Source organism: Sarcophilus harrisii, chromosome 3, assembly GCF_902635505.1.
Source record: "Sarcophilus harrisii chromosome 3, mSarHar1.11, whole genome shotgun sequence".
Classification (NCBI taxonomy): Eukaryota; Metazoa; Chordata; class Mammalia; order Dasyuromorphia; family Dasyuridae; genus Sarcophilus; species Sarcophilus harrisii.
In genome coordinates, this window is record NC_045428.1 from 9491163 (window position 1) to 9510582 (window position 19420).

General features: G+C 44.3%; 1 protein-coding gene across 9 annotated transcripts in view; it reads right to left on the reverse strand.

Moving 5' to 3' along the window:
• Positions 1 to 19420, reverse strand: part of FARP2 (FERM, ARH/RhoGEF and pleckstrin domain protein 2) — a 99208-nt gene that overhangs the window by 5085 nt on the left and 74703 nt on the right. For 7 of the 9 annotated variants that reach the window (XM_031957460.1, XM_031957462.1, XM_031957465.1 and 4 more), the window contains 6 exons: positions 11400 to 11429; positions 8008 to 8097; positions 7219 to 7352; positions 5538 to 5619; positions 4459 to 4696; positions 1427 to 1557 (listed from right to left, as the gene is read on the reverse strand). In XM_031957460.1, coding sequence (XP_031813320.1) covers positions 1427 to 1557; positions 4459 to 4696; positions 5538 to 5619; positions 7219 to 7352; positions 8008 to 8097; positions 11400 to 11429 — 705 coding nt within the window. The remainder of the gene's footprint in view (positions 1 to 1426; positions 1558 to 4458; positions 4697 to 5537; positions 5620 to 7218; positions 7353 to 8007; positions 8098 to 11399; positions 11430 to 19420) is intronic. The other 2 variants (XM_031957464.1, XM_031957463.1) reach the window with 1 other exon arrangement.

Sequence of the window (19420 nt, forward strand, 5' to 3'; positions counted from 1 at the left end):
TGTGTGAGAAACGGTCGGCAGGAGAAAAACCTGCGGCGCCGTCCCAGAGCGCCCGGGCGCGTAAGGAAGAGCCGCGCTGCGGGCCGATCGACCACTCTCAACGACTGTGACCCGGGACTGCTCCAAGAACTGGGGAAAACGCTGGCCATTCCCAAAGATCGGACTGTGGCCAATTAAAGACTGAAACATACTGTTTTTTAAATTTAATTTTTCTTGAGGGTTTTTTTTTGGGGGGGGGGGGAATCTGCTTACTTTCACAATGTGACTTTTACAGAAATGTTCTGTGTAACTTCACATGCACCTTCCCAATGGGGGGGGAGGTAGGGAGGAAGGACGGAAAAGAATCTGCAACTCAACAATTTTAAAAAAGAAATGTAAAAATTGTTTTACCCATAACTGGGAAAAACATCTGAGAACCATTAAAGTTCCTCCTCATACTGGCAGTCAAGTAGGACGGAGCAAGTGAGCAGCTGAAGGATAGAAGGCCACTCCATCCCTTCTTCTCCCAGGGATTTCCTCCCCCTCGACCTTTGACACCACTGCTCTGCCCTGACCCGTCAGGGAAAAGTCACCTTGGAACACCTGGCGGCCCCTGGCTTTGGAGTTCCTAATGACTTGGGCCTTTACACGTTGGCGGCTGGTGCAGGGGGGCATCTGGGCCAGACTGACCCTAGAACTGAAGCTTGGGGACGGCTCGTTTAAGCTAACAAGAAAACCAGGTCATCGTGGCCAGCGCCCATCAACATGAAGGCCCATTTAAGGCACTGCAGGCAAGGCAAAAATGTCCTGACTTGAAGCATTTTCCATCGATAAATCCAGATGCAGATAAAAAAGTGCTCATGTTTGAAAGCCAGTCTATGCTGAAACTCCCCCAACTTGAAAGGAAATGGGGAAGTTCAGAGAGAGCCCCCCCCAATCCCAGGGCTTTGGGTGTTTTTGAATGATTTGATTTGACTGAATAAGAAAAGCAGAGAATGTGGCCTTGAAGGGACGCCAGAAGCTCAGGGACAAGGTGGGGCTCAGGATAATTTGGAAATGCAAACGCTGGGAAACCAGGCCTGGGTTCTACCCTCGAATCCATTTCCCGAGTCTGGCGGCCTTTCTGTGCATTGCTCTAACCGGGCACAAACCCAGCCTTTAGACCCTCCTTGTCTCTGCAACCACGGGTACCTGCACCCGCACGTGGGCTGGGCCTGTGACTGTAGCCGCGGGGGGTCAGCCTCCCAGAGCCACCCCCAGAGGCCCAGGGCACAATCTGCAGAAGCAGCGCGGAGGCCAGCCCCTCACCGGCCCCCCGGGGTGGGCTAACGAGGCCCCGGCAGGAAGGTCCCACCCCTTGGGGACCCACATCACTAGAGACAGAATGAAGGAGAAATCACGCCCCCATTACAGAACGAGAACGTGCGCCAAAAAATAGGGCACTTGCCCTGCCTGGGATGACGAGGTTGTCGATGCCAACCAGGTCGTGCTGGAGCTCGGTGAGTTTCTGGAAATTCTCCAGGCGCAGGAGGCTGTTCTGCAGCTGCAAGGTCATCTCCGAGATGTTGCGGAGCGCACCTGAACCGCGAGAGGAGCCAGAGTCACTGCCCAGCCTCCCCAGCGGCCTCTGCCGCTCCCATGGGCACCGCTGCCCCCGAGCCAGCCCCTTGACTTGGGCACAGAAAGGCTTCTCGGGCAGCTTCCAATGCCCCCAAGCCGGGGGGTGTTCCAGACCCTGTCCTCTTTCAAAGGACCAATGCTAAGTGGCTGAAGCTCAAGCCAACTGTGCTTTTCTCTGCAGAAAACTACATGAGTTCTAAAACTTTCACTGTGTCCCAGCTCCTTTTGTAGTCCGTCTGGGAAAGCCTGAAGAGCCTCGTGGAAATACATGAGATTACCAAAAAAAATTATATAGAAATAAAATTATAAAAATATTTTAAAAATACAACAAAAAACAAAACCACAGACTCCAGGCTAAGAACCCCTGCTACAGAAAGGAACAATTTAAGTTCAAACAAGTCTTGAGCCAAAAAAAAAGTGTATACCAAGTGAGATAAATGTTACCGAGCACATTAGGGTTTGCAAAGCCTTTGATCTGTGTCATCTCACGGGAGGAGAAATCCCGTCCCTGACACTGCGGGTATTGGGGAGAGGTGGCAGGGGTGTGTCGGGCTTCCTAGGGGGCAGAGTCCACGTTCTCCACCCCAACATTCACCACCCCCCCACCTCTCTGCCCGGTCATCTCTGCTTCACAAACGGGGCCGAGGTGGCAGCCGGCCTCTGCCGATACTCCCCAGGGAGGCTCCCCTTGCTGCCCCCACCCTGAGGACAGGGCCTAGCCCAGACGGAGACTGGGTAACAGACTGTTCCGGGGGGTGACGGGCAAGAATCAAGGAAGGTGTTCGCTGGGGCTGAGAATCTGGGCGCCTGGTACAAGAATCCAACAGGAATTCGGAAAGCGGAGAAAAAGGGAAGGTTGTTCAAGGTCATTACAGAACTGAATGCAGTTCCTCCATGTTTTAGATGGTATTTCTCTTTTTTATTGCTTCCTTCTGGATCTTACTGATGATCTACATAAACAGTAATGATTTGTGTGTTTGTTTTGTATTCCTGCTTTTAATCTAAAGCTATTTATGTTAATTTTGTTGCTGCTAATGATTCTCTGAGGGTCTAAGTATATTGTATTGTCTCTATAAATGTGTATATCTCATCCATATTAAGTATATCATATTATCCAAAAATAGAGATATGTTGGCCTTTTTATAATCACTATTTTTCTTAGTGATTTAGCTAATATTTCTAGAACAATGCAGAATAATAATGGTGACAAGTAAAAAGTTTCACTTTGTGTTCTTAAAAGGCAAGGTTCTAAAGTTGTTCCATTATATACAAATCTGGGCTTTCACATTTCAAATACAATTTTCTCATACTATTGAACCATTGCTCACTCACTGTCTCATAAGTGGTTTTTTTTTGAAAATTTTATACAAGAATTATTAATTCTTTAAATATTTAATGCAATGTCCTAGTGTTGTTGTTGGTTTTTTAAAAGCCAATTTTTAAATGGCTTATTCAGTTTCTCCTAACAATGTTGTTGTGAAAGCTTGAGCATAACGTAAATCTTTATAGATGTCCTCCTAACTTCAGAGCTGGTGCTCTATCCTCTGCACCAACTAGCTGCTCCCCATGTATTTCTTTTATATTCCCAGTTTTGCTACCTGATAGTCTGTGCTAATAATGAAATTTCCTGATTTTATTTAATCATTATTCATTCTGATACATACATCTATCTATCTATATATGTCATTTATGTATGTGTGTGTGTGTATATATATATATATATATATATATATATCACATTTTGCATTTGAGTACATACTGTTTTTCCTCACACTGTTCCCTGATCTAGTATATTCATGGTATAAATGAGTTTTACATTTGAAAAAGGCTTTGCAGAGCATCTTGTTTCATTTATTTAAAATACTATTTTCTATAAGATGTAAATTCTTGAGGCAGATGGTGACATACGTGGTCTCTGGTGCTCAGAGGATCCTTGGTGGTGTTTAATACAAACTTTGTAAAGTCCTTTAATGAATTCCCGATCTCACTGACATGAGTATTTTCTACCTACTGATGCACAAAGCTTTCCTTTTCAAGTGCTTGGGAGACTTTGGTGGAAGCCCATAGGAACACCACGAACACAGGGGCCGGTGTTCCAATGCCCCTCATTTACCCCAGCAGGTGGCACCTCTAGTCTCTGGGTTCACTACAAGCTTTTTAGAACTTAGTGGGGAGAGACACGGTGGCGGCTCTGGGGCTCCCCAGATTTTAATCGGTGCCAACCTGGTCGGCTTCTCTGAGGTCGTAAATTTTCTAAAACCAACCTGAACCCAGAAGAGACCCCCCCCCTCGCCACAAAGTGCCCGGCCCTCTCCTTGGCGTATGGGCACTAGTCTGGCCAGCGGTCTGTGCGAGCATATGTCCCTAGCAGGGGAACACCCTTGCAAGAATAAGGGACACTTGCTTAAAAATGAGAGCGAGAATACTCTCAGACTACCATGTGCCCACATCTCCCTGCCGGGCTGGGCTTTCTGCATCCGGCCGGTCTTGAACGTCCCGGCATTTAGATGGAGATGACACGAACGGGCCCCTGTGCTCCCCTAGCTGCAGGGCTGGGACCTCGCGGGGCACAAATGCCAGTTCACTCCTCCCAGAGCATGACAGGCAGGATGGAGTCAGTTCCTGGGCTGCTGCTCCAAAGTGGAAGCTACATTTTGGTCTGAAGAGAACCCCCGGGGACCCACCATGACTGCCTGGAGGTAACTTGGCAGGGGGTAGGAGGGACTCCTAGCAAGTTTCTGCTCAGTATCCAGGGTTCTTGGAAACCAAGCTGCGACCATCTGGCCTTTCTCACCCTCCCCATCCCCCATGGAAGGCCTCCCCCCTGCTCCCAGCCCCCACTCAGCTCCCCTCACTTACTCTTGCAGTCGGGATAGTCTGGGTGGCCAGGCATGTAGTGTCGGCACAAGCGTCCTAGGACCAACTTGTAGTAAATCAGTCTCTGAATGGGCTTGAGAAAGAACGTGTTGAGCGGCAAGTAGCAAACTTTCTGAAGCTCAAATTCCCTGTAGACCATCTCCAGTTTCCTGAGGCACCTGGTGGCCTTCTCCAGTTCCGTCAGAACCTCGTCATGCTTCTGGAGACAGCCGGTGAACGCCTGCAGACAGCAAGGAGAGCCATTGGGATCCTCCGGGCACGGCCTCAGAGACACAGGCCACGCAGCTGGACCCCCAGCTCCTAACTGCTGGGCAGCCCGTGGGCCACGCAGCTGGACCCCCAGCTCCTAACCCCCCGGGCAGCCCACCGGCCAGCTCCTTCAGGAAGGTGCCCTCCCGCCCCCGGGCCTCATAACACAAACTAAAGCTGAGGGCAGGCTCTGCAGAGAAGCACGTCAGGGTCCTGCAGCCCCACAAAAGGAGCAGAGAGAGTGTGGGCGAAGTTCTCCAAGGAAGGGGAGCACAGCCTCTGAAGGGGCCGAGGAGCCAAGTGGAGCCTCGGCTCAAGGGGAGCACACTGGGCTCTGCACTAGCAAGCTCTACCCTCTGAGCACATCCATCTGAGCTCCTGGTGCTACTGACGCTACCTGCAAACAACCAAGCTGTCAACAGGTCACAAAAGGGGAAAATGGGCTTTCTGAAGCCGCCAGGAGCAGCCGGAGTAAGGGAGTCTCCACTTTCTTGCCACGCTCCAGCCTCATTCACCCTGGACCTCTCAGGCCCTTGACCTTTCAGGGAGCTCTCAAACCTCTCTGGGTTGAGGTTCCTTGCTGGTGAGCAGGGTGGAGAGCAAGCAGTCTCCCCACCCCCCCAAGTTATTCACTTGAATCATCTAGCCTCCAAAAAGCCCCTGGCAAAGGGACTTCTCCAAGATGAGGGGTTTGCTGGGCCTGGATCTTCTACTTTACGTTTCAGAAACACCCCCCAGTGAGGAGATGGGCTATAAGTGGGCAGAGGAGAGGGCCCGAAGGGAAACCCCCGGGAGCAGGCGGCCATCACTACCTTCAGACTGTGCATGTTCTTCAGCATGATGTCGCCGATGCGCTGAACGTTGCCCTTCTCGTGGGCACCAGTGGCTCCTTCCCTGAGAGGCACAGACAGACAGTCAGACCAGGCCCTCGGACAGGCAGGCACCCCAACGGAAGTGGCTGTGATGGCAACCAAGGGGCCAGACTCGGGCTGACCGAGACGCCCGCCCCGACGGGGCACTGGTGACACAGGGTTCTGGGCATGGGGCTGTCTGTAAACAACTCGGTTACCCCTACTTTCCTTCAGACACGCACATACAACCTGCATGTCTCTACACGTCCCCAGACCACCACCAAGGCATGGTCTGCATCCCGTCACAGGGAAAAGCTGGAGTCCGAGCCCCGCTCTGCTGGGAGACACTGGGACAGCCCACGTGTAAAGTGGAGACAACAGTGCTGGGGACTATTCACCTCACGGGGTTGGGAGAAAAGAGCTTTATGAACATTAAAGCCCTAGTTAAAAGACACTTGCTTGTAATTATAGTTAGAATATATACAATTACAAATGATAATTCTACTCTTTCCTTGAATATCATGACTTTATAGGCTACTGTTTACCCCTTCAGCTACTAGTGCCTTTCTCACAAAATTACCTCAATAGAATGGAAGCTTTTTGAAGACAGGTATCATTGTGTCTTTGCACCTACAGCACTTCATACAGGGGCTGGCACACAGTAGGCACTTCATAAACGCTTGCTGATTAAATGTTCTCCCCTTCCCAAACAGCATTTAAAAACTGATTTTACCTAACACTATCCCTTTCTCCAGCACTTTCCAAAGTCTGGAAATTAATAATGGTGATAATAATTTCCTCCTTTTAGAATGCAGCTGTGGTCTGACATGGGGAGGGTATCCCGAGTGAGAAAACTCCTACCAAAGGAGAGTGGAACCTGCTGGGGGTCTCACAGCCAGGAGGCGTCGGAGATGGAATTGCTCCCCCCATTCTCCTGACAGTGAGGCAGGCAGATTAACTGTCTTGGCAGGTGGACTCCCAAGTACCTTGTACTGTATAGTTATTTTAAATGGAATCTATTCTCGTTCTATATCCTGCTGCTGGGCTTTGTTAGCAATATATAGAAATGCTGATGATTTATGTGCTTGTAATTTTTATCTTGCAACTTTGTTGACGTTGTTAATTGTTTCAATTAGTTTTTTAGTTGATTCTTTTAATTACCCAGCATGCCATCTGCAAAGAGTGATAGTTTTGTTTCCTCGTCCATTCTACCTCCTTCAAAATCTTTTTCTTCTCATCGCCATTAGAGCGGATATTTCTAGCATGATACTAACAGCAGGGGTGGGAATGGCCTTTTGCTTGCCCCCACCCCCCACTCTTATTGGGAAGGCTTCTAGCTTATCCCCATATTACAGAGAATGAAGCTGATTAACTAGCAAAGGCCCAAGAATGGCACCGACGGCAGACAGGGAGCTCACGCTGCACGGTGGTGAAGCACTTGGCATACAGGGGTCAGTTATTCTCATTCTCCTTTCCAAGAGAAGGAGACTGAGTCTCGGAGAGGCCAGGAGACTAGTGGGTGCCGAGCTCAGCGGGACTCCCAGGCCCGGGCGTGTCTTTCCGGCCCGACCACTCACACAGTGGCAGAAAGGGTTCGGCCCCGCAGGGCCTGACTGCTCTGGGCCACTCCCATCACCGTTACCAAAGGGCCAGGCGCTGCTCGATCTCCCTCAGGAACCCTCGGTGGAACTCATAGATGGGGTCGATGTTGGAGAACAGCAGCGTCGTCAGCGTCTCCGGCATGGCTCTCTCCTTGATGACCGCACTGCGGAACCACTGGGGCAGAAGACAACAAGGGTCACACACATGGAGCGCTGGGACACGGCCACAGGGGGCCACGCAAGCCACAAAGTCCCAGCTGTGACACTTGGGGGGGGTCAGTTTAATCTTAAGTTACAGGTTAATTTTCCAGGGGCTCATGTGAGTTACCTGGTGCCAGGCCCTCAAGGCCTAGAATACGCCTGGTCTGTGAATAACTTGTACGAGGGGCAGAAGAGGAAGCTGAAGGTCACCCACTTTATGCTCCTTGTGTGGCTGCTCTTTAGAATGGCCATGAATGACCTCCCTAAGGATGACTACATCACCTGCCAGAGGAGAGCTGGAAAACCTGGCTATGGCTCCCTCTTCCAACATGGACTGCACCTAGACAGCAGTCAGCCACTGGGACAAGCATAGGCTTCCCATGTAATCAGTGGTCAGACACCCCTGAGCAACAGTGTGTCTAGGAAACCTGGTGCGCCATCGGTCCTGGGTCCTCAGGTTCCCTTGCAGCTTTTGTGGAGCTAACATAACGCTAAGGGGGGGCGTCTAACGTGTCCCAGGACAGCGCGGTCAACAGGTTTGTGAGCCATCGGTTCAGGTCCTTTCACAGTTGGGTTGGACTGCACCGAGTAAGCCCGGTGACAAAGGGCAGTTTGCTCAGCTTTCGTACCACGGTGATGACTTCCAAGTCCTTCACGTAGGTCCGTTCAGTGGCCAGAATCTCCTTGGCTATGAAATACGCGCGATCTGTCGGCACTTGCTGAAAGAGAAGACTCGAGTCAGGCAATAAACACCATCTGGGCCCCAAATGGACCCATCTCCCTATTCAAATTAAACATAAAACAGATGTCTGAACATCTGGGGAATTCTAAGATCTGGTGTTGCTCATCTGTAGAATGGGGTAACAGCGGCATCTACCTGCCAGGGTGGTTGTGAGGATCTGAGGTGGCACAGGAGGAGCGTAGTGGATCCATCCATTGGATATGTGCATTTTCATGTTCTCCCTCTCTCCATCCTCCTCTGCTAAGGATTTTAGGAGGGATTTGGTGATCTTTCTTTTTAACACCCTTTCCCCCTAAACCACTGTCCTTGGACTTGGCTGCTAAGACCTGCCCCCATCTCTCCGTATATGTAAACTTATTATTTTTTGCTGAAGCAATTGGGGTTAAGTGACTTGCCAAGAGTCACACACCTAGGAAGTGTTAAGTGTCTGAGGCAAGATTTGAACTCAGGTCCTCCTGACTTCAAGGCTGGTGCTCTATCCACTGTGCCACCTAGTTGCCCCTATATAAACTTATTCTTTTCCTTCCCTTCCTCTTCCATGTGAAAATGAAGATAAAGAAAAGAATAAATTTGAGGATTTTTAATTCATCCATTCTAAGTTTCCAAGAATATGTATTAGCTATCTGCAATTCAAATCATCTTTTTCAAGTTTTTCATATACCTCATAAGTCAGGGAGCCCCAAGAGTATTTTAATAAGGTCATGCTTAGTGTGATGGGAAAATGAAAAAAAAATTCTACAAGATAAAGAGAATTTCTTTTAGCAATAAGCAAACAATGAAAAGGGAAATGATCATTACTTGGCATTTATAAAAGCCCTTTCTTTCAGATTAGTTGGAGAAAATGTTCACAACATTAAACCCCTGTAATCTTACAGCCTAGCCACTTTCCCGAGTCAATTTCTAAATATTTTTCACTAGCAAGTAGGGCACCTAGCACAGTGTCGGAAAGGAATTGAATCAATGACTGAATTTATATTCTCCACCTTCTGAATGCCTAGAATCCATTTTTTCCCCAACCCTCTTTGTCACAAGTCCTTCTAAACCCCAACCTGCAGGACTTACTATCCATAATGTAGGCATGAGAATGAGAATGGCACTGAAAAAACTTCCTGGGCTTGGCTGCCAAAATATTAATTCCATATAGTTTTTTCCCAAAAACTCAAACTGAAATAGCATTGGGGGTTAATGACAATAGTCAGCTTGTTCTTTTTCAGAGCCTATTGCCCAGTAAAAAGAAGAAAGAGGATACAGATGAGAAAAAGATGTCAGAGCAGGATGGCCATTCCATAGTGGTCCAGAGGCCAAGTTTTCATTGTTTGCAACAGAGCAGTTATATAAGAATTAAAACCAGAGTTCCATGATCATAGACAAGATATCAGCAAGAACAAAGACTTAACACAGAATATTTTACAAAGGGTCCTTTTAATGTGTACTGCTCTCAATTCAGTATTCTGATGTGATCTGAGATAAATAGAACTGTTCATTTCCTTTTAATGGATGAATAGGATACACATGTTTTCCCCCCATCCTTATCTCAGTCTTGTTCAAAATGGTCAAATTGCCTAGAGGCTATATTCAGAAGTCTAATTATTTACTTGAGAACTGTTCGGACATCTTCCTCTGTTCTTCTATTACTTGTTTTTTCATTAACTTAATTGCATTCACATAACTTCATCTACAAGCCTCTATTCTCCTTCAGAAATTCATATCATACAGAGTTATTTCCTATATTATCTTTCTAGATTATGTGACATTCAGAAATCCTATTTCTAATATTTCTAAATAATTTTATTTATTATAATCTGCTCATACTTTCCTCGCTATATTTCTATTCTCTTCACTACCACTGGATGCTAAATCATTCACCTCAAAATGACATGACTTTGGGCACTCACCTTTAACATCCAATCCTTTCTTATTTCATTATAAGAATATTTATTTTTAATACTATTTTATTTTTCCAAATATATGCAAAGATAGTTTTCAACATTCACCTTTTGCAAAATCTTGTGCTCCAACTTTTTCTCCCTCTTTCCTTATCTCCTCCTTCCCCAAGACAGCAATTAGATATAGGTGAAATGTGTCATTTTCAAGAATGTTTATTTTAATCCTATGTTCTTTTCTATCTCCTTGAAGTCAAAGATGATTCACTTTCTTTCCCCATCATGTTTTATATTACTCTTGGAGGGTTAACATTTTCTACCTTGCAAAATTTCTATCAATTCTCAGAATCAATTTTTAAAAAACTATTTAGAGCTATTAACATTTCAATCAAATCAAAAAATAATTTTCTACTTCAAAATTTGTGCTGTTCTTGTCTTCCATGTAATTGAGAGATCGAGACATTTTTTTCAAGTATGGCAAGACCTAACACAAGGATCCACATGATGGATTGGCTGATTTGCAAGAGAGCACCTATAGCCAACAGTCCCATTATTGTGATATGTTCGATTCTTACTAACACACTTGTTCTTCAGCACCTATACTTAGTTTTGGTTTTAAAAGATGTTTGCTTCTGGAAACACTATCAAAGCAGACATGGATCTAACAAGTTCCAGTTCAATGGTGTCCACTGGCCCTAAGTGTTGTTCTCAGATCCACGTAACTATATCACCTAAGTGAGCAGCTTTAGGATGAAGTCCTCTGAGCACTTCAGGAACTAAAGCTCTTAGAAGGGGGTTCCGGACTTATCTTAGGCTAACACAAGATAAGATTCCAGGAATCCATAGGATTCCATCTATGTGGAAGGATCCAGCAGGAAAAACATTTCAGTCTCTTTACAAAAACTATCAATATGAAAACCAAGAGTGTATGAAATATTTAAAAACATCAGACCCTGAAGCAAAGAAAATCATGCTTTTATGCTCAGAAAGATGGAGACTTCCCTATTCCAACAGAAAGATGCCCCTGCCAGTTTTAGCCCCAAAAAACACACCCAACGCACACTCTCAGGATATGGAAGTCATCAGCATGCTTTCCACCTGCAACATGTTCTAAATGATTACTGATGCAGCTCAACTGGGGCCCCAGCAACAGCCTGCTCCGGCCAAAGCCACAGAATTCATTCACAGGCTACAAGGGAAAGCCAGAAATGTTGATGAATGGAAAACTGCCCCAGAGTAGACATAAAAAGAGCACAGGCAAAGAAAGCCAAATATCTCAAAAATCGCCACCAAAAAGATCGCACTGCACGCCCAGGCAAGCACGTGGTAAAACATCAGCTAGGTTCCAGAACCCCAACATCCACCCTGCTGAAATGGCCACTCAGGGCTTTCGTACCTTTTGAATGTTGTTGGTTCTCACCAATTTCTATTTAAGAGGAGGAAAAAAACAACAAATTAAGGGGAAAAAAATACACTTGGAGAAGGGGGAAAATTCATACACATATCCCCAACTATGAAGGCAAAGACCAAGTGAAAAAGTTACTTTCACACATAAATGCAGGAAGCTTAGGAAAGTTCAAAAATTACTTACCAAATGGCTACTACAGGCTAGGCTCTGTGCTAGGTGCGGAGAACCCAAAGACAAAATGAACCAGACCCTACGGCTTTTTAGTCAGTTGCAATTTGACAATAACTTGTATATACAAGGGTAGGGCTTCAGTAATCTCATAGGAGATGCTTGAGATGAGCAGTGATGAAAGCTTAGGATTTTATGAGTCAAAGAACAGCATGGGGCTGGGGCGGCCAGCCGAACAATAACAAAGAAAGGAGATTTAACCTCACATGTGAGGAGCAGGAAGCAGCTCAGCCTGTTTGGCCCAACAAACAAGAAGATAAGTGATAAAAGAAGGGAAAGGGACCTGTATGTGCACGAATGTTTGTGGCAGCCCTCTTTGTAGTGGCTAGAAACTGGAAACTGAATGGATGTCCATCAGTTGGAGAATGGCTGAATAAATTGTGGTATATGAATATTATGGAATATTACTGTTCTGTAAGAAATGACCAGCAGGAGGATTTCAGAAAAGCCTGGAGAGACTTACACGAACTGATGCTGAGTGAAATGAGCAGGACCAGGAGATCATTATATACTTCAACAACAATACTATAATGATGACCAGTTCTGATGGACCTGGCCATCCTCAGCCATGAGATCAACCAAATCATTTCCAATGGAGCAGTAATGAACTGAGCCAGCTACGCCCAGAGAAAGAACTCTGGGAGATGACTAAAAACCATTACATTGAATTCCCAATCCCTATATTTATGCCCACCTGCATTTTTGATTTCCTTCACAAGCTAATTGTACAATAATTCAGAGTCTGATTCTTTTTGTACAGCAAAATAATGTTTTGGTCATGTATACTTATTGTGTATCTAAGTTATATTTTAATATATTTAACATCTACTGGTCATCCTGCCATCTAGGGGAGGGGGTGGGGGGGTAAGAGGTGAAAAATTGGAACAAGAGGGTTTGACAATTGTTAATGCTGTAAAGTTACCCATGCATATATCCTGTAAATAAAAGGCTATTAAATTAAAAAAAAAAAAAAAGAAGAAGGTAAGTGATAAGCCAGGAAAGGGCCACCTCAGCCCAGCTTTCACAGGCACAGTACCTGATCAAGCACCAGAAAACCCCAGAAAGGCTCTCCAGATGTTAACAGCTGTACAAGTCAGAGTGATGCTGGCAGGCTTTCTTAAAGCCCCAACTCCTCGATGCAGGCGCTAAAACAAGCCCTGTATAAATGACTTCTTGTGACGGAAGAGGCTGAGGCCTTCGTTCACCAAGTTAGGGCCTGGATTTCAGAGTTACACATTTTTAAAAGGCTCATTCTTCCTCTCCCAACTTGTCCACTCTTCTAGCTACAGACTCTAGCACTTTCTAACCTCTTTCAAAATAAATCTCCAACTCGATTTCAAGTTCCAGATCTAATGATTCTATATATTGTAAACATAACTTTTTTTTTTTTTTAAGTAGAAGTAACAAGCCCATGTTGTATGTTTTAGAGGGCTTAACTTGGATAGGAAGACCCAAGTTCAAATTGAACACTTGGCTGATAAATAAGACAAATAAATGAAATTATATATATTTTGTTGCTGCCCCATTTCAAAGATACCCTGTTTTTTGGTTTTTTTTTGCTGAGGCAATTGGGGTTAAGTGACTTGCCCAAGGTCACACAGCTAGGAAGTGTTAAGTATCTGAGACCAGATTTGAACTCAGGTCCTCCTGACTTCAGGGCTGGTGCTTTATTCACTGAGCCACCTAGATGCCCCTAATACCCTGTTTGTTTGTTTTTTTTAACTCTACTTTAGCCCTGAATTTCTTCTATTTCAAGACATAACAAGTTTCCTTTTTTTGAAGGAATCTTCTATCTTATTCCTTTTCAACTAGTCCTAGTCATTAGTTTTTTAAATGTAATTTTTTGAACTCTTTTCCAAAAGAAGATTTCTCTATTTGTCCTGTATTTGTCTACTCCAGACCCTCATTTGTTCGTTCATAATTATCTAGTCTTTCTTTTTCCTCATGTAATCAAAAATTCCAAGGTACACATTCTAGGCTCTTCTTGTACTGACCAATGCATTCACCTTCTTCATTGTGTTTCACTCTTGGAACAGTATCAATTATTGTAGGTATCAATCAAGAGAGGGCCCTGAACTGCTGCTGTTTTGCTGACACTGCAGTTCCTGAATGCTGCAGCCACTCACTTCCTATTGCACGTTGTTTATAGTGTCTGAAAAAAAAAATCTCTTCAGTTCTGGTGGTCTTTCTGAAAATGTTCCAGAGGCCTTTGTTACTGAGCACCCAGCTTTTCTCCTTTAGGGTTATGCTCAGATTTGTAGGGTGGGTTTCTCACGTTGCATATTGAGTTCCAGGAGCTTAAGGATAGACGCATCCTGATTCCATTCCCTCCTTTTCCTAGTGCACATGAATAGTTTGACACTATTTAAATGTCCTTTGATTTGTATTTAAAGATCTTTACTCACAATGGCTTTACAGAATTCATTCTCAGTTGAAATGTTCAATTTAAATACTATGCTTCTTTGGAGTTTTCAATGTTGGGTTTGTGGTCATTTTTCCCTTCTGGGGGCAATCTTTGAAGCCTTTGGATTGATATTTAGATTGGCTTTCTATGTTTAGGAGCTCGGGATGACTGGGAATTACTTCTTGGATTGTGGGACTAAGGTTTGTTTGTGTTTTATTTTTGGTTCTGTCATGTTCTTTGGGGAGACCTGTGATCCTTAAGTTGTTTTTTGCACATTGTGGCCTGGAGAACAGTAGGTTTTTTTGCTTGTTTCTCTTCATCTATATTATCCTTCACTTTTCTATATTTGTATTCCTAATTCATTGTTCTCATTTTCTCTGATATGACTTGTCACTGCAGATTCCAGGTTCTTCTCATTTCTCTTTGAAACCATTCAACATGTTGTGATTTCTTGTTCTCCATAAACTCCACAAGGTCCTGGGTCCTCTCTTTCATCAAGTGTTGGATCATTTTCTTTTGCTTGTAAGTTATTCACAGATACTTAAATTCACTTCCTAAATCTGCAGGCGATGCTTCCTTTTTTTTAGTCTTAATATTTTCCTTATTTATTTGCTAAAGTTTAGGGCCTTCATGAGACATTTGGTGACTTCAGGTAGTTTTTCCCCCAGATTTTCTATTTCCTTTCTAACCCTGCTCAGATTGTGTTTTTATTGAGGGCTGGATCTCCTCCCAAATGGGGCAATTCACAGTTGACCCAGGTGACTTTTGGGGGGTCAGAAGTGGCCCCAGCTGGATGCTGTGCTCTTCCCTCAGGCTTGGAGGACAGTGGCTCCTCTGTGCTCCCACCATGGTGTCTTGCTCTCAGTCAGCCCTGCTCCCTTGGGCAGTTCAGAGAGCTGGCGCTACAGGATGTCTGCCCTTCCCAAGGCAGGACTGCCATGCTGCGGCTTGTGCACCAACACTGGTGTCGGTTACAGGACCCAGCAGGATTTTGCTCTGGAAAGGTTGCTGCCTCTCATGTTCCCCGTCTGTTCCTGCTCAAGTAAACGCTGACAACCTGGAACCAGCATCTCCGTGGCACTAGGGGGACTAAGGCACAAGGCTTGGTCTGGTCTCTTAGTGCAGCCTTATCACTGGGAGTGCAGCTCAAGATCTCAGCTCATGGAGTTTACCTTGTTTTGTTTTTAGCTTTTTTGTTTTGTTTCTGGGTACCCTAGACCATGGAGACAGTTAAGGCTGCTTTATCTTTGGTACATTTTGGAGAAGTTTGAGGAGTTGTAAGGACAGAGAAGAGCGTCGTCATCATGTTGCGTACGTGATTCAGAATATCCTGGACACTTTATGTGTGACTCCTCAGTAAGCCAATTATCCCCAAGTTGTAAAATGAGGCTAATAATGGAACCCCGGTCACAAGGACCAAATGAGATGACATACAGACAGAGCTTTGAAAACCTAAAGAGCTATATAAAATGTGAGCACAGCCTGTTGGGGCTGACATTTTTAACCCTAGCCACTAATTCAACACCGGACAAACTGAAACCTTTGGACAAATAAGCAAAAGTCTTTAAACCTTTTTATCTTTCACATTCTAAGTTCTCTGTTGTTTTCTCCTCCTTGAAGATAGTCATTTGAGGAAGAAGCTACTCAAGTGCTCTCTGTGCACAGATGAGGTACTATTCATTATTGGGGGATCCAAATATTACTCTCTGAGAACGAAAGAGGGGTTCTTGTAACAAATTAAATTGTATACTTGGTATGACCCTTTTTATATCCATCTCTCTGCAAATATATGTATGCATATATATGAGAGAGACAAAGACACAGACACTGTTGCTTTAGTTCAAAAACTGTTGTTCTTCCCTGTTGATTAATGAAAGAGTAAACATCCCTTACTGTTAAGTATTATAACAATTTTTATACTATACATTTTATATACTATACTATATATATTTACATATATACTATATATAATATACACAATACAATACAAATATTTCTTGTGTGCTTTATAATTTACATATATAATTTTAATTAGAAAAATATATGTATTAGAAAAACACATGAATAATCATGATAACAGCAAACATCTGAGTGATATTTTAAGTTTTACAATGTGCTTTATGTGTATAGCTCATCTGATCCCTGAAATGCTTGCCCCTGGGAAGTAGAGGCTATTCCTGTCCCCATTTTACAGATGAGGAAACTGAGGCACAGAGAGGTCACATCACACAGTGCTTGCTCTTTCTCACTTTTTGCCATGTATATGTAATGTATGTATACTTACATGTAAGTATATATACTGATGCATAAATATATATATATACACACATAAATATACAACTTTGACAGTTTCTGATTGGCTATTAACCCTGGCTCCCAAGCCTGAGGTCCACATTCCCAACAATTCTACAAGCTCACAGTTTAAAAGTTTTCATATTGAAAAACCTCCTTGACATCCTGGACCTGTGGAAACTTTCTAAGCAAGTCTTTTCAGAATCAAGCCCACAGGCCATGAAAATAAGAATTATTACACAATTACAAGTATTAAGTTTTCCCTCTGAATTCCCTGAACCCCTTGTGGTAAATCTTGAAAATTGGGGAGAAAGATTAATATTGTCTCTCTGTGGAGAAGTGACTTGCATTCAAGTTGTCCCCCTATTCTGGTGGGATTATCAGACTACAAAGACAGAGCCGTCCCAACGGGAGGGGCCTCGGCTTCCAATCAGCAGCTTTCCTCTTGCCTTGTCTTAAATGTAGTTTAAGGTACCTAAGTTTTGGGTGTGGACTGTCTGTGAACTTCACAAAAGGCAATCACTGGAGATGGGGCTAACCAAAGCGAGAACCTCCCAAATTCCTACTTCAAAGATCCAGTCACAAAATGATGATCTCTTCTGGGCCAAACGGATCCTGGAGGACCGAGTCAAGCCTTCTCAGCTGAGCAATATGGATTCCTATTGCTTCAGGCTCACTCTGACCTGGAAGTCAGAACTAAAGTGTGAAGTGCCCATCACAGATCCCAGGGCACTCTCCTCTAGGTTTCCACAACTACACCATCTCTTCAAGACCCATTCACAGCTCCTTAAACCCACTTGCTGTTCCTATGTTACTCTCTCTGAAAGCTGGCTCTTTACACAACCACTGCACAACTAACTGCTTTCCATAAAAGTACAACGGTCCCAAGAATAAGTAGGGAGATAGAATACAAGAATTTTTCAAGTTCTGCCCACAGAGGCTAAGCCTGCCAAGTAATCCCCCCTTTTTCGAGAGCCTTTCAGATGCGTAAAGACAAGATCTGTATCTGTATTCTATCATCAAATGGAATTTGATGATACATTAAAGTATCAATAAGTGATGGCTTTTCTGACATTACCATGAATTCCATGAGAGAGAGAGAGAGAGAGTGAGAGAGATAGAGAGAGATAGAGATGAGTCTCCAATTATAGAGCCCCAGACTCCTGGGGTGGGTTATAGACCAAACATGGCTCTGTACCCTTAGAAAATACTTTCCAAACAATTGTTCTCAGGTCATGATGTGCACCCAAGGTCGACAATTATGTCCAGAGCACATCAAAGACAGACCTCAGGTTCAAGCTCCACTTCCCTTGAAAACAGATCGTGCAGCCCCAGTTCCAGGTCCAAGAGCTGACTCCCATACAGCCCTTGTCAAAGTAAGTGCCAAAGAATCATCCAACAGAACCCAAATGAAGACAAATGGGAACCCCACCCCAGCTACATTTTTTTAATGGAGGTAAGAAGCGAGTTACATGTGGCACAGGATTCAGCTTTTTTCAATACATCACTCAGTTATGCTTTTTTCCCCCCTCTCTCAGAATATTATTTGTCACATGAAATCGTTCTCTGGGAGAGAGCGGGAGGTATACTTGGTGCCACAAGACAAAAAATAACAAAAAGTTATTTAAAAATACATCACATGCAAACCCGCTCTGCCTCCTTTCTTTAAAAAGTGATGACCACAAAGAGACAAATCGCCAGAAATTAATATGGTAACTAGTAAATTTCTAGGCAGAAACTCTGTTTATTGGGAGCATTCTAGGAGTTGATGGTTACAGGGTTTTGTTTTTCTGAATTCTTGGAAAAGCAAGCCCTGGAACAGAATAAAAAGCCAAATTCTTCTTATTTACACATACACTGTAACCAAGGCAACAGAAGTTCCAAGTTAAATTGTTTTGAAAAATGTTATCATGGACAGATTTGCAGTAATCTCAACTGTATGAGCAGATGTTCCTTAGTTGCTGAAAAAATGTTTTCTATCTATCCCTGCTCTAGATACAAATGGGAAATAAAACATAGACTCAGCCGTCCGCAGACAGCCCTCTGGATAATTTATGATGCTCTGAGATAGAAAACACTAATGGGACAGCTCGGGGCTGGACAAGGACAAGGGGTTTCTCTTTCCAATTACTAAACCTATAACGTCTACCTACATTTACAGAGGAGGACACCCATCTAACCCTATGTGCACCACTCTTCCATCCTGGGGGATGAAGAGATTCATTCTGGCTCAGAAGAGCTGCAGTCCTTGTCTCTGCGTCAGTGAATGACAGCAGCTGCCGGCGGTACTCCTCGTGGCACGTTCTGACAGTTAGCTGACCCATTCAATGAGAAACGCAGGTGACACAAATTTCTACAATTGCTTTTTATTAATTTCAGGAAGCAAATAAATTAAAATGTTAAATAAGAATGAAAATGCAAACAAAATAAAATGCAGTGAAAATGTGAATATAAAATAAAAGGCAATAATCTTCCCGTAATATGCTTTGTTTTCCCTGTTAGGAAGGCGAGGAGAGGAAATGAAGCAAATGCCAAAGTACTGGGCCAGTGGAGGGAGCAGCAAAGAACTCCTTAAAGCAAGGGAAAATTACTTAAAAAAAAAAAAAAAAAAGGCAGGGGAGCCTATTTAGGATTTTTCTGCCTTGGACTAGTCAAAACTTTTCAGGAATTAAAATTCATAGAAGCAGAACTTTAAGACTGAAAGGAGTTTTAGCAATCACCAGTCTCAATCCCCTCATGACCCAGAGGGCACTCAGGACTATCCCAAGGCACTGAGGGCTGGGCCTGGAGTCAAGAAGAAACCGAGTTCAAATTCCACTTGTGTGTGTGACTTGACAAGGTACTTGTGTCTGCCTCAGTTTCCTCAACTGTGTAATGGGGATCATGACGGGGCCTCGCCAGTTAGCTGTGAGTGCCAAATGAGAGAACACTGACAAAGCACTGAATGCAGCAGCAGGCCCGTTGTACAACACAATAAATGGGTGCTCTCTTCCCTCCCCCAGGGGCCAAGGAGCCTGCCTTGTCTAAATTCCCATTGGCAGTGCATGGAAGCCTGAGGGCTAACACCCCGAATTGAGAAGCTAGG